This window comes from Scyliorhinus torazame, chromosome 6 (genome assembly GCF_047496885.1).
Source record: "Scyliorhinus torazame isolate Kashiwa2021f chromosome 6, sScyTor2.1, whole genome shotgun sequence".
NCBI classification, from domain to species: domain Eukaryota; kingdom Metazoa; phylum Chordata; class Chondrichthyes; order Carcharhiniformes; family Scyliorhinidae; genus Scyliorhinus; species Scyliorhinus torazame.
Genome location: NC_092712.1, coordinates 96,857,962 through 96,873,819, shown reverse-complemented (window position 1 = coordinate 96,873,819; position 15,858 = coordinate 96,857,962). Strand labels below are relative to the sequence as shown.

At 45.6% G+C, this 15,858-nt stretch overlaps 1 protein-coding gene across 24 annotated transcripts in view; it reads left to right on the top strand.

The window, feature by feature from the left end:
- The window catches only part of mllt10 (MLLT10 histone lysine methyltransferase DOT1L cofactor), a 498,389-nt gene that overhangs the window by 149,404 nt on the left and 333,127 nt on the right, over nt 1–15,858 (top strand). For 20 of the 24 annotated variants that reach the window (XM_072508516.1, XM_072508507.1, XM_072508512.1 and 17 more), the window contains one exon: nt 4,833–4,926. The exons of the other annotated variants lie outside the window; for them this stretch is intronic. In XM_072508516.1, the coding sequence (XP_072364617.1) occupies nt 4,833–4,926 (94 nt within the window). The remainder of the gene's footprint in view (nt 1–4,832; nt 4,927–15,858) is intronic. 24 annotated transcript variants of the gene reach the window in all.

The window sequence follows — 15,858 nt, the reverse complement described above, 5'->3', positions numbered from 1 at the left end:
ACACTAGCTGTTGGAGACTTGTACAACAGTTGTATCCAGGACACAAACTTGGGCCCGAACCCAAACTTCTCCAAGACCGCAAAAAGATACCCCCATTCTACCCTATCAAATGCCTTCTCGACACCTAATGTGACGATTACCTCTGGATCCGACCCCTCACGAGAAAAGCACCACGTTTAGCAATCACTGCACGTTAGATGACAATTGCCTGCCTTGCACAAAACCTGTCTGAGCTTCCCCAATAACTTGAAGTCATGGTTACAGCACCAGTGCTAACACTTTGGCCAAGTTCTTGGTGTCTACATTAAGTAAAGAAATTATGTAACGCCCCATTAACTTTGACACCAGCCTGCCACCTGAGTTTCTGACCAGAATAATCTCTCGGGAGGCCACCTGCCACCTCAACTGACAAGCTAAGAGACGACTGGCCTTCTCCAAAAGCTCATACATAACCCCCATGCAGGTCAAACTGCATCTGCAGCTTCTTCCTACAAGCCAGGAGCTCTGGGGTTGAGTCATTCAAGTACCTGTGGTCTATGTCCAAGATATCATCTGCCAACTTTTGCCGTTGCTCCCTTGTCTCCCTATCCATGTACATTCTGTGCAAAATTATCTCAGGGCCTTCCATAGAACTGAGGGTGAGACAGACCCATTTCCATTAAACCCCACGTACTTGTCGATAGCCCCCAATATCCGTCTACAGAACCCCAAGTCTGCTAATAACCCCACATCCAGACTTCATGCCAGCCGCTGAACGGGATCTATTTCTAATACCAAATCTACGAGATGTGGAGCATGGTCTGAAATGACTATGGCGGAGTATTGAGCTTTCCTCACACCAGGCAAAAGAGATTTTCCCATTATAAAAAAAATCAATCCTCGAATATACTTTAAGTACTGGGGAGAAAAAAAGAGAATTCCTTACCCCCAGGATGCATAAATTACCATACGACCCCCCCCCCCTCTCCATAAACACCAACAGCACCTTTGCTTCCTCTGAAGGGCCCAACGACTTTGGCGTAGACACGTCTCGTTTTGGATTCGGGACACAAATCAAGTCCCCTCCCAAGATAACAGATGCGTATCCAAGTCTCGTATTGCGGCCAACAATCTCTTCATGAATGTTACATCATTCCAGTTTGGGGCGTACACATTCACTGACACCACAAACGTCTTCCAGCGTCCCAGAGACTATGACGTACCTACCTCCCTGATCTGCCATGACCCTACCCTTTTATTAATCAAGATTGCCACCAACCCCCGGCCCGGTTATCAAAGCCCGAGTGAAACACCTGGCTCACCCAACTCTTCCGAAGCCGAGTCTGATCCCCCACCTGGAGATGGGTCTCCTGCTGAAGCACCACATCGCCCCTTAAATTCTTCAGATGAGAGAAAACTCTCAATCGTTTCACTGGGCCTCCCAAGCCCCTAACATTGTACGTGACTAGCAGGTCTCTCACCCCCTGTCCCCTCCTTCTCAAGTCAGCCATTTCCACCGGGAGGGATTTTCCCTTTCCTCTTCCACGTTCCTTGAACCGAGGCCCACCCAAGATGGCCACCAGCCCCACCCATAAGGTGAAACAAAGAAAAGACCTTGGACACCGTTAGCAATCTACCCTGCCCCCTCCTTAACACCTGCCAGCTACCTCCCATTAAACAAGACTCTCCTTACCTCCTCCCCACCAAACACACCTTCTAGGCTTGTTAAAATCTGTGAACAGGTCCAACAGGCTGTAGCCCCTCTCTCTCTCTCTTTCCCCCCCCCCCCCCCCCCCCCCCAACCTCACTCCTGTTAATTAGCTGAGTTCTAACTGCTAGTGAGGGTAGCCCCCTGTCAGGGCCCACACCCAATGAACAAAGAAAAGAGACAAAAAATGATCCCTGTTGGAAGTGAGTTGAGGTATTATGCCAGGCCAGATTGAATAGCAAATGAAAATTTGAGAGGGTGGTATTTGGACGTGCCAATCCAATAGAACGTATAACCTACATCAATGGGGCCCTTTTCGCTGACGGTGGGGTGCGCGGCTACGTCGATGTTGCTGCCCGGAATTCTGTTCTGCACACTGGTCTATTCTCTCGGAAGTGTTCTAATAGTCATGAACTGAGCTTCATACGATAACTAGTAGTCTTTTTCTTTACATTCTGATGGCTGTAAATAGACGATCAGCCTGGAACAGGGAAAGAAGGCTGTGTTTAGGCTTCCTTTTCTTCCCCTTTCCTGCATCTGTAGAGATCAGCTCTATTGTCACAGGAGGATATGAATTCCACGTAATGTCCTGATCTGTGGAGAGTGAGTTTCACTCTGCGGTTGCAAGATTGTGACCGAAGACTGCAAGTAGCATCCTCTGGATTAGGATTTGGTTTATTGTCATGTGTACTGTTTTTAAAAACAATAATTCTTATTAAGGTTTTCATAAAATATCAATAACAAAATGAAAAAGGAACCCAACAGGGTTAAGTATTGTCACGTGTACTGAGGTACAGTGAAAAATATTTTTCTCAATAGATCATTAAGTGCATGAAAATAAAATAAATACATAATAGGGCAACACAACGTAACTACATAAACACCGGCATCGGGTGAAGCATACAGGCGTGTATTATTAATCAGGTCAGTCCATAAGCAGGCTGTTTAGGAGTCTGGTAACAGCGGGGAAGAAGCTGTTTTTGAGTCTGACTTGGATGCGCATCAGTTGATCTTGGGAGGGGAGTTGATTTGTATCCCAAATACAAAACTAGACCTGTCTACACCAAAGTTATTGGGCCCTTCGGAGGTAGCAAAGGGGGGGGGTCGGGGGGGTCCTGTGTCCCCTGTCGATTTATGCATCCTGGAGGTAAGGAATTCTCTTTTTTTCTTCCCAGTACATAAAGTATATTCGAGGATTGATTTTTGTCATGATGGGAAAGTCTCTTCTGCCTGGTATGAGGAAACCTCAATACTCCGCCATAGTCATTTCAGTCAATGCTCTACATCTCGTAGATTTGATATTAGAAATAGATCCTGTTCAGTGGCTGGCATGGAGTCTGGATGTTGGGTTATTAGCAGACTTGGGGTTCTGTAGACGGATAGCGAGATCTATTGACGAGTATGTGCGTTTAATGGAAATGGGTCTGTCTCGCCCTCAGTTCTATGGAAGGCCCTGAGAGAATTTTGCACAGAATGCACATGGATAGGGAGGTGAGGGAGGAACGTCAAAAGTTGGCAGATGATATCTTGAACATAGACCACAGGTACTTGAATGACCCAACCCCAGAGCTTCTGGCTTGTAGGAAGAAGCTGCAGATGCAGTTTGATGTGTTATCTACAGACAAGGCAGTGCGCCAGTTGGGGCGCTCAAGGGGGTTATGTATGAGCATGCGGAGAAGGCCAGTCGTGTCTACCTGTCTATGTTACTCCCCTTCGCCAGAGGGCTTGGTATGTCTGATATTTTGGTTGATGACTTGCTGAACCATCTGCCTGCTGAATATATTTAAGTGGCAGGGTTTGTGCAGAGCCTCTCCCACTCCTTTGTTCTCGGCAGCTAGCATTGCGCTGGTGCAAGTGTAACAGTTGAAAGTATGTAGGTTTGATTTTGGAGGTATACTTCTCCTAAGAGGAGTTGCTGAGCAGACTGAAGGCACTATTTGTGATGTTCTATACTTTCAGCCAACCTATACATTGCTGGTTAATCCATAGTTGAGGGTTTTAAAATCAGAGTTAACCTTTTCCAGCTAGTCTGCCAATTAAGGCTGATGAGGCCTACCAGCCCAGAGCTTCTGATTTAGAGGTGACAAACATTCACCGCTGCCCATATTTTTAAACAGGGGTCAGAAAATGAAGCCTGGCAGTAATTTTATTAGGAGAAGCTATTTGAGACGCTAGCCATATGGAACATGTTGTGGATGAAGAGCATCTTAACTCTCCTCGCATTCTGATCCTTCCTAACTCCTTGACTCCAATTCAGCATAGACCATGGATCAAAGCTGGGTCCTTCTAATATCTGTGACACTGTCATAAAAGGTGTCCTCCACATTCACTTGACCATTGCGGAAATTTCATACTTAGAAACAAACTAGTACAATAATTGCATGGGGTGTGGCCGTCACTGGCAATGAGCATGCACGCCCACCCCAAACTTCCCTTGAACTAAGTGACTTGCTAGGCCATTCTGAAGAGCAGTTAAGAGCCAAACACATTGTTGTGGGTCTGGAGTCTCATGTAGGCCCGCCTGGGTAAGCATGGCGGATCCCCTTCATTCGTGAACCAGAAATTCAATGATAGTTGTCAAGGTCACCATTGTCTTGTTTTTATGTTGCAGGATGACTGACACCATTGCTGTAAACTAAATTTATTACTGACACATTTTCAGAACATTTACAAGGCAATTGCGGCCTGTTACAATGTCCCCTTGCATGTGCACCTGACCACCAGGTGGCCCCTTGAAGTATAGAGTGTACCGTATTGTATCTAATACTGGAGTCCATTACCACAATCACACTATTATCATGACAACCATTACTGAGACTAGCTTGGTTTACTGGTCCAATGGCATGATCACTATCACCATCTCCACCTAAGTAGTGCTCCAGCTCCGTTCTGATCCAAGCTAATGGCGTTTTACTTGGTGAAATAACAATATATTGGAAAATTGAATTCTTGACCGATTGCAAGAGATGAAGCTAGGATCGCATTTAAAGTAGCATTTTATATGCTCGTGAAACTGTTGGGGGAGGGTTGGAAAGAAGGAAGAATTAACTTCAATCGCAGGTGTAACCTCTTCAGATTTTGCATCATGTAATTCGGTAACTTTGGTAGTATTATCATCTTGACAACTTTATTGTTTTTTGTTCAGTGCACAGCTGGCAGGACTTCTGTGTGAAGAAGAAGGTTCGGAAGCTGATAACGTTAAATACTGTGGCTATTGTAAATACCATTTTGGCAAATTGGTAAGTTCTATGAGTTTTTCATAAGTAATGGCAAGAATTTTGTAAAGAAAAATCCAGAGTAACAACCCTTTGTGATTGAATTGATTTTCTGGAAACAAGCTGGGGGAATTGTTCTACCATATAACCTTGCTTGCTACTCTATGGTAGTACACTTTATATCGTTCTGACCTCACCATTTCACTTCTGCTGTACAGGGTATTTTGTATATATATATATATATATATATATATATATATTTCGTAGAAAGGGATGTGGACTGCCTGTTACTCTGAAGGTAATTAACAAATAATGTAAAAAATCTTGAACACTTAATTGGTAATGAAGTAGTGTTGAAACTAGAGTATTTTCCGAGTTTAAAAATCTGGTTTTGATCTACTTCAGTGAGTGGAGATAAGAAATGAGTATCAAAAGGATAAATGGCAGCGCTAAATGCAATACAAGTTATAATTAGTACTGTTTTCCTACATAGATTATATGGATATCTGGAAACGTAAAAGCGCCCATGCCTTTGTTACTCATGGTCAGCCTCTCCTACATTCTATCTCGGCAGCACGGTAGCACAAGTGGCTAGCACTGTGGCTTCACAGCGCCAGGGTCCCAGGTTCGATTCACCGCTGAGTCACTGTCTGCGCGGAATCTGCACGTTCTCCCCGTGTCTGCGTGGATTTCCTCCGGGTGCTCCGGTTTCCTCCCACAGTCCAAAGACGTGCAGGTTAGGTGGATTGGCCATGCTAAATTGCCCTTAGTGTCCAGTAAGGTTAGGAGGGGTTATTGGGTTACGGGGATAGGGTAGAAGTGAGGGCTTAAGTAGGTCGGTGCAGACTTGATGGGCCGAATGGCCTCCTTCTGCAGTGTATGTTCTATGTTCTGCAGACTTGAGGTGATCTAAAACTATACTGTCCATGTCCTGACACACCAACTCCTATTCACCCCTCACTGCTGCGTACGCTTACCTATATTATCTCCTAGCTAAACAACGGTCCGACTTTAAAGTTCTCATCCCTGTTTTCAAACCCTTTCATCGCCTCACACCTCCCTATCTCTGTCGTCATCTCCAGCTCTAGAAGTCTCAAAGATATTGGCTTGAGCATCTCTCTCTCTCTCTCTCTCTCTCTCTCTCTCCCTCTTTGCCCTCCTTTGAGACATTCCTTAAAACCTATGATTTTGAGCAAACCTTTGATTATCTGTCTTAAAATCTCCGTACTTGGCTGAGTATCAGAATTTGTTTGATAAGCTCCTGTGATGCATATTGGGACATTCATTTCATAAAAGGTGCTACATAAATAGAATATTTATTTTAAAAAAAGACATTGGGAATTTTAAATCTAGCCTTCAAACAAAAAGTTTGTATGAATTGCCTTTGCTCACAGCCTGTCAAGAATGTTTAATTGTATTCAAACTATAAAACTGCTTATGTCTGGAGTAGACAGTCCATGTCACACAGCCTATAGGCGAATAGGTATTACTAAGGTTTTGTACACAAAAATTTGATACTTTGTTTCCATCACAGTTTCTTGCATGAACGATCAAATGCTGAGTATGGTCTGGTTCCTCTGGGAGGTGGTAGTTAGTGCTTTTGCCACTAGATTAGTAATCCAGAGACCCAGGGGAAAATCTAAGGACCTGGGTTTAAATCTCATCATAGCAGGTGGTGAAATTCGAATTCAATAAAAACCTGGAATTAGAAGTCTAATTTTGATCATGAAACCATTGTCGATTGTCTTAAAAATCCATCTGGGTCACTAATTCCTTTAGGGGAGGAAATCTGCCATCTTTATCTAATCTGGCCTACTTGTGACTCCAGATCCACAGTGATGTGGTTGACTTGCGAATGCCCTCTGAGGAGATAGGGATGGACAATAAATGCTGGTCCAGATGCCAACGCCCGCCGATTTATAAAAAAAAAAATAAAAAAAATTAAATAAATAAATAAATAAATAAAAATAATAAATAAATAAAATAATAATAATTCTGTTTCCTGCCTCGCTGTCAATGTAGCTAGTTCTAGAGGTGGTGCTTCCGAGATACTTCCAGACACATCTGGAGTACTGTATTGGTCACCTTATTTAACGATGGATGTAAATGTGTTAGAAGCAGTTCAGACAATAGGGCGGCATGGTGGCGCAGTATTAGCACTGCTGCCTACGGCGCTGAGGACCCGGGTTCGATTCTGGCCATGGGCCACTGTCCCTGTGGAGTTTGCACATTCTCCCCGTGTCTGTGTGAGTTTCGCCCCCACAACCCAAAGATGTGCAGGTTAGGTGGATTGGCCACACTAAATTGTCCTTTCTTTGGAAAAAAAATTACTGGGTACTCAAAGTTTTTTTTTAAAAAGCAGTATAGCGAAGGTTTACCAGACTAATACCAGGAATGCGCATTTGTCTTATGAGTAAAGGTTAGGATTATGTCCGCTGGAGGTTAGAAGAGTAAGCAGCATGGCAGCACGGTGGTGCAGTGGTTAGCACCGCTGCCTCACAGCACTGAGGGGCCCGGGTTAGATCTCGTCCTCGGGTCACTGTCCGTGTGGAGTTTGCACATTCTCCCTGTGTTTGCATGGATTTCTTCCCACAACCCAAAGAGGTGCAGGTAGGTGAATTGGCCATGCTAAATTGCCCCTTAATTGGGAAAAAAGAATTGGATACATTAAATTTATTTTAAAAAAAGATTAAGAGGCGACTTGATTGAAATATATAATGATCCTGATGGGTATTGACAAGGTGGATGTGGGAAGGATGTTCCCTCATGTGGGAGAATGTAGAACTAGGGGTCACGCCTTACTTATAAACAATGAGGTGAATTTTTTCCCCAGATGGTCACAAGTCTTTGGAACTCTTTTCCTGAAAAGGCAGTGGAAACAGAGTCTTTGAATATTATTAAGGCACAGGTGGCTAGATTCTTGGAAAGCAAGGGGGTGATGGGTTGTCACAGGAGGCAGGGTGCAAATTTGAGGTTACCATGAGATTAGCAATGATCTTGTGAAATGGTGGAGCAGGCTCACTGAGCTTACTCCTCCATGTTCATATGATGGGTATTATTGTGAGGTTATATTAGGTGGGGTATGTGCAGAGTTTTGGTAGTTGGTGGAGTATCTCTGTCTTGAGCTGATGGTGAGCCCATAGTCGTTGGGCACTTGTGAAAGGCAGTCCATTATCCATTGAAGGCCTTGCTCAGTGGGTGACATAAAGGCATAATCATTAGCAAACAGCAATTCCCATCATCTCTGATACCTTAGTTGAGGATCTCGATTCATCTCAGGTTGAAGAAATTAACATGTGTTTGAATTGGATGTATATTCCATCAACATCTCCATCAAATATTCCAGAAAACATGGCAACAAAGAATAGGCTGTGACATACCCTTGCTTCACACCACTTGTTACCCTTGCTTCACATCATTTGTTACCTCAAAGGAGTCAGTTGTATTCACCACAGCTGTCATTCCATTGTGTGATCATTATACCAGGTTTACAACTTTATCAGAACACCCAGATTTAGCTAAGACTTTCCACAAAATCCACACGTCAGGCGAACAAAGGCACAGTCGAGTCCCAATTTTTGTCACTGGAATTTCTATTGTATTTGCCGAAGATCATGTCGCAATTGCCTCTATCTTTCCTGAACCCACTTTGATTTTCTGGCAGCACACATTTTGCTTTGTGGTTTACCAGACTGCTGAGTAGGACTCTTGCAAGAATCTTACCAGCTATCACAAGCAATGAGATTTCTTTCTGGTTGCCACACACACATATTTTGTCCTTCCCCCTTGTACATGTGAGCAGTTGTGGTATCATTGAACTCCTGGGGAATGGCTTGTTAGTCCCACATTCTGTGATATTATTATGTGAATTTAACAGCTAACTGGGCTTCCCCAGATTTTCAAATTTCTCTTGAGGTCCTGTCTGAACCTGGAGCTTTCCTTGTGGGCAGGGATCTGATGACTTTGTCAACCTCCACACAGAAGGTTTGCTGTCCACATTTTCACTCTAGCTAGCCTGGAAGCTTTTCTATAGTGGCCCCATTTATGGTGGATGGGCAGTTAAGCATATCCGAAATTCCTCAGTCCAGTGCTCTTTGCTAACTATCCTGTCCATCAGGAGAGATTCGCTGTCTGTGCTGAGAACAGGTGAGTAGCCGTGTGAGGGAGAGTCATGCACAGCCTTGAGGGCTGAAAGGAAATTCCTTACAGTGCTGATCAGCATGCAGAACTGCTACTGTTAATAACAATCTTAGGTCAGTGAGAATGATATTCCTCATTAACCCAAAATGTGCCACTGGTCCCATAGGGTTCTGTCTTATCGTGTTGTATCTTTTTAAAAAGTTTATCCTTGGACTGAGTGTCGCTGTTGAGGCTGGGATTTATTGTTTTAGATGGGAGTGGCTTGCATGGGTGCTTCAAAGGATAATTACGAGTCAAATACATTGGTGAAAAACCAGTTGAATTTTATGACAGCTTGACAGTTTCCTGGTCATCTTTACTGATAACTTTTCTAAACTGAATTGTAATATTCAAATTACCACGGTCTAGTATAACAACTATATTGCCGTATCTTAGCAAATGCCTTTTTAAGTTTAAAAAAATGTCAATTGAATAGTAAACCAGTAACAAACCTGACAGTGCTACATGATGTCTTTAAATATCTCTTTTTTTTTTAAAATAATATTTTATTTAAAATTTTTGGTCAACCAACACAGTACATTGTGCATCCTTTACACAACATTGTAACAATACAGATAATAATGACCTTTTTAAATTTAAACAAAAACAATAACAAATAAATAAATATTAAATAACAAAAAAAAAACAAAAAACTAGCCCTAATTGGCAACTGCCTTGTCTCAGGCCACCCCCCCCCCCCCCCCCCAAAGTCCTGGGCCGCTGCTGCTGCCTTCTTTGTTCTCCCCTATCTATCTTTCCGCAAGATATTCGACGAACGGTTGCCACCGCCTAGTAAACCCTTGAGCCGACCCCCTTAGGACGAACTTAATCCGCTCCAACTTTATGAACCCCGCCATATCATTTATCCAGGTCTCCACCCCCGGGGGCTTGGCTTCTTTCCACATTAGCAATATTCTGCGCCGAGCTACTAGGGACGCAAAGGCCAAAACATCGGCCTCTTTCGCCTCCTGCACTCCCGGCTCTTGTGCAACCCCAAATATAGCCAAGGAAGCCAAATATAGGATGGAAGCTCAGAACTAGAACAAACAGAGTTGTTATCTCTGGGTTGTTGCCCGTGCCACGTGATAGGGAGATGAGGAATAGGGAGAGAGAGCATTTAAACACGTGGCTACAGGGATGGTGCAGGCGGGAGGGTTTCAGATTTTTGGATAACTGGGGCTCTTTCTGGGGAAGGTGGGACCTCTACAGACAGGATGGTCTACATCTGAACCTGAGGGGCACAAATATCCTGGGGGGGAGATTTGTTAGTGCTCTTTGGGGGGGTTTAAACTAATGCAGCAGGGGCATGGGAACCTGGATTGTAGTTTTAGGGTAAGGGAGAATGAGAGTATAGAGGTCAGGAGCACAGATTTGACGTCGCAGGAGGGGGCCAGCGTTCAGGTAGGTGGTTTGAAGTGTGTCTACTTCAATGCCAGGAGTATACGAAACAAGGTAGGGGAACTGGCAGCGTGGGTTGGTACCTGGGACTTCGATGTTGTGGCCATTTCGGAGACATGGATAGAGCAGGGACAGGAATGGATGTTGCAGGTTCCGGGGTTTAGGTGTTTTAGTAAGCTCAGAGAAGGAGGCAAAAGAGGGGGAGGTGTGGCGCTGCTAGTCAAGAGCAGTATTACGGTGGCGGAGAGGATGCTAGATGGGGACTCTTCTTCCGAGGTAGTATTGGCTGAAGTTAGAAACAGGAAAGGAGAGGTCACCCTGTTGGGAGTTTTTTATAGGCCTCCTAATAGTTCGAGGGATGTAGAGGAAAGGATGGCGAAGATGATTCTGGATATGAGCGAAAGTAACCGGGTAGTTATTATGGGAGACTTTAACTTTCCAAATATTGACTGGAAAATATATAGTTCGAGTACAATAGATGGGTCGTTTTTTGTACAGTGTGTGCAGGAGGGTTTCCTGAAACAATATGTTGACAGGCCAACAAGAGGCGAGGCCACGTTGGATTTGGTTTTGGGTAATGAACCAGGCCAGGTGTTGGATTTGGAGGTAGGAGAGCACTTTGGGGACAGTGACCACAATTCGGTGACGTTTACGTTAATGATGGAAAGGGATAAGTATACACCGCAGGGCAAGAGTTATAGCTGGGGGAAGGGCAATTATGATGCCATTAGACGTGACTTGGGGGGGATAAGGTGGAGAAGTAGGCTGCAAGTGTTGGGCACACTGGATAAGTGGGGCTTGTTCAAGGATCAGCTACTGCGTGTTCTTGATAAGTATGTACCGGTCAGACAGGGAGGAAGGCGTCGAGCGAGGGAACCGTGGTTTACCAAGGAAGTGGAATCTCTTGTTAAGAGGAAGAAGAAGGCCTATGTGAAGATGAAGTGTGAAGTTTCGGTTGGGGCGATGGATAGTTACAAGGTAGCGAGGAAGGATCTAAAGAGAGAGCTAAGACGAGCAAGGAGGGGACATGAGAAGTATTTGGCAGGAAGGATCAAGGAAAACCCAAAAGCTTTCTATAGGTATGTCAGGAATAAGCGAATGACTAGGGAAAGAGTAGGACCAGTCAAGGACAGGGATGGGAAATTGTGTGTGGAGTCTGAAGAGATAGGCGAGATACTAAATGAATATTTTTTGTCAGTATTCACTCAGGAAAAAGATAATGTTGTGGAGGAGAATGCTGAGCCCCAGGCTAATAGAATAGATGGCATTGAGGTACGTAGGGAAGAGGTGTTGGCAATTCTGGACAGGCTGAAAATAGATAAGTCCCCGGGACCTGATGGGATTTATCCTAGGATTCTATGGGAGGCCAGGGAAGAGATTGCTGGACCTTTGGCTTTGATTTTTATGTCATCATTGGCTACAGGAATAGTGCCAGAGGACTGGAGGACAGCAAATGTGGTCCCTTTGTTCAAAAAGGGGAGCAGAGACAACCCCGGCAACTATAGACCGGTGAGCCTCACGTCTGTAGTGGGTAAAGTCTTGGAGGGGATTATAAGGGACAAGATTTATAATCATCTAGATAGGAATAATATGATCAGGGATAGTCAGCATGGCTTTGTGAAGGGTAGGTCATGCCTCACAAACCTTATTGAGTTCTTTGAGAAGGTGACTGAACAGGTAGACGAGGGTAGAGCAGTTGATGTGGTGTATATGGATTTCAGCAAAGCGTTTGATAAGGTTCCCCACGGTAGGCTATTGCAAAAAATACGGAGGCTGGGGATTGAGGGTGATTTAGAGATGTGGATCAGAAATTGGCTAGCTGAAAGAAGACAGAGGGTGGTGGTTGATGGGAAATGTTCAGAATGGAGTACAGTCACAAGTGGAGTACCACAAGGATCTGTTCTGGGGCCGTTGCTGTTTGTCATTTTTATCAATGACCTAGAGGAAGGCGCAGAAGGGTGGGTGAGTAAATTTGCAGACGATACTAAAGTCGGTGGTGTTGTCGATAGTGTGGAAGGATGTAGCAGGTTACAGAGGGATATAGATAAGATGCAGAGCTGGGCTGAGAGGTGGCAAATGGAGTTTAATGTAGAGAAGTGTGAGGTGATTCACTTTGGAAGGAATAACAGGAATGCGGAATATTTGGCTAATGGTAAAGTTCTTGAAAGTGTGGCTGAGCAGAGGGATCTAGGTGTCCATGTACATAGATCCCTGAAAGTTGCCACCCAGGTTGATAGGGTTGTGAAGAAGGCCTATGGAGTGTTGGCCTTTATTGGTAGAGGGATTGAGTTCCGGAGTCGGGAGGTCATGTTGCAGCTGTACAGAACTCTGGTCCGGCCGCATTTGGAGTATTGCGTACAGTTCTGGTCACCGCATTATAGGAAGGACGTGGAGGCTTTGGAGCGGGTGCAGAGGAGATTTACCAGGATGTTGCCTGGTATGGAGGGAAAATCTTATGAGGAAAGGCTGACGGACTTGAGGTTGTTTTCGTTGGAGAGAAGAAGGTTAAGAGGAGACTTAATAGAGGCATACAAAATGATCAGGGGGTTGGATAGGGTGGACAGTGAGAGCCTTCTCCCGCGGATGGATATGGCTGGCACGAGGGGACATAACTTTAAACTGAGGGGTAATAGATATAGGACAGAGGTCAGAGGTAGGTTCTTTACGCAAAGAGTAGTGAGGCCGTGGAATGCCCTACCTGCTACAGTAGTGAACTCGCCAACATTGAGGGCATTTAAAAGTTTATTGGATAAACATATGGATGATAATGGCATAGTGTAGGTTAGATGGCTTTTGTTTCGGTGCAACATCGTGGGCCGAAGGGCCTGTACTGCGCTGTATTGTTCTATGTTCTATGTTCTATAGCCAACCCCCAGCTTGGTTCGACCCGGACTCCTACTACTTTCGAAAGCACCTTTGTCACCCCCATCCAAAACCCCTGTAGTGCCGGGCATGACCAAAACATATGGGTATGATTCGCTGGGCTTCTCGAGCACCTCGCACACCTATCCTCCACCCCAAAAAATTTACTGAGCCGTGTTCCAGTCATATGTGCCCTGTGTAATACCTTAAACTGAATCAGGCTTAGCCTGGCGCACGAGGACGACGAGTTTACCCTGTTTAGGGCATCTGCCCACATCCCCTCCTCAATCTCCTCCCCTAGCTCTTCTTCCCATTTCCCTTTTAGTTCGTCCATCATAGTCTCCCCTTCGTCTCTCATTTCCCTATATATATCCGACACCTTACCGTCCCCCACCCATTTCTTTGAGATGACTCTGTCCTGCACCTCTTGTGTCGGGAGCTGCGGGAATTCCCTCACCTGTTGCCTCGCAAAAGCCCTCAATTGCATGTACCTGAATGCATTCCCTTGGGGCAACCCATATTTCTCGGTCAGCGCTCCCAGACTCGCAAACTTCCCATCCACAAATAGATCTTTCAATTGCGTTATACCTGCTCTTTGCCACATTCCACATCCCCCATCCATTCCCCCCGGGGCAAACCTATGGTTGTTTCTTATCGGGGACCCCCCCAGTGCTCCGGTCTTTCCCCTATGTCGTCTCCACTGTCCCCAAATCTTCAGTGTAGCTACCACCACCGGACTCGTGGTATAGTTCCTTGGTGAGAACGGCAATGGGGCTGTCACCATAGCCTGCAGGCTGGTCCCCCTACAGGACGCCCTCTCTAATCTCTTCCACGCCGCTCCTTCCTCCTCTCCCATCCACTTACTCACCATTGAAATATTAGCGGCCCAATAATACTCACTTAGGCTCGGTAGTGCCAGCCCCCCCCTATCCCTACTACGCTGTAAGAATCCCTTCCTCACTCTCGGAGTCTTCCCGGCCCAAACAAAACCCATGATACTCTTTTCTATCCTTTTGAAAAAAGCCTTCGTGATCACCACCGGGAGACACTGAAACACAAAGAGGAATCTCGGGAGGACCACCATCTTAACCGCCTGCACCCTCCCTGCCATTGACAATGCTACCATATCCCATCTCTTGAAATCTTCCTCCATCTGTTCCACCAACCGCGTCAAATTTAGCCTGTGCAATGTGCCCCAATTCTTAGCTATCTGGATCCCCAGGTAACGAAAGTCTCTTGTTACCTTCCTCAACGGTAGGTCTTCTATTTCCCTACTCTGCTCCCCTGGATGCACCACAAACAGCTCACTCTTCCCCATGTTCAATTTATACCCTGAAAAATCCCCAAACTCCCCAAGTATCCGCATTATTTCTGGCATCCCCTCCGCTGGATCCGCCACATATAGTAGCAGATCATCCGCATATAAAGATACCCGGTGTTCTTCTCCTCCCCTAAGTATTCCCCTCCATCCCTTGGAACCTCTCAGCGCTATCGCCAGGGGCTCAATCGCCAGTGCAAACAGTAATGGGGACAGAGGACATCCCTGCCTTGTCCCTCTATGGAGCCGAAAATATGCCGATCCCCGTCCATTCGTGACCACACTCGCCACTGGGGCCCTATACAACAGCTGCACCCATCTAACATACCCCTCTCCGAACCCAAATCTCCTCAACACCTCCCACAGATAATCCCACTCCACTCTATCAAATGCTTTCTCGGCATCCATCGCCACTACTATCTCCGTTTCACCCTCTGGTGGGGCCATCATCATTACCCCTAACAACCTCCGTATGTTCGTGTTCAGCTGTCTCCCCTTCACAAACCCAGTTTGGTCCTCATGAACCACCCCCGGGACACATTCCTCTATTCTCATTGCCATTACCTTGGCCAAGACCTTGGCATCTACATTGAGGAGGGAGATTGGTCTGTAGGACCCGCATTGTAGCGGATCCTTTTCCTTCTTTAAAAGAAGCGATATCGTTGCTTCTGACATAGTCGGGGGCAGTTGTCCCCTTTCCTTTGCCTCGTTAAAGGTCCTCGTCAGTAGCGGGGCGAGCAAGTCCAAATATTTTCTGTAAAATTCAACTGGGAATCCGTCCGGTCCCGGTGCCTTTCCCGTCTGCATGTTCCTAATTCCTTTCACCACTTCTTCTACCGTGATCTGTGCTCCCAATCCCATCCTTTCCTGCTCTTCCACCTTGGGAATTTCCAGCCGATCCAAAAACTCCATCATTCTCTCCCTCCCATCCGGGGGTTGAGCTTCATACAATTTTTTATAAAATGTCTTAAACACTTCATTCACTCTCTCCGCTCCCCGCTCCGTCTCTCCATCTTCGTCTCTCACCCCCCCTATTTCCCTCGCTGCTCCCCTTTTCCTCAATTGGTGTGCCAGCAATCTGCTCGCCTTCTCTCCATATTCATACTGTACACCCTGCGCCTTCCTCCATTGTGCCTCTGCAGTGCCTGTGGTCAGCAAGTCAAATTCCACATGCAGCCTTTGCCTTTCCCTATACAGTC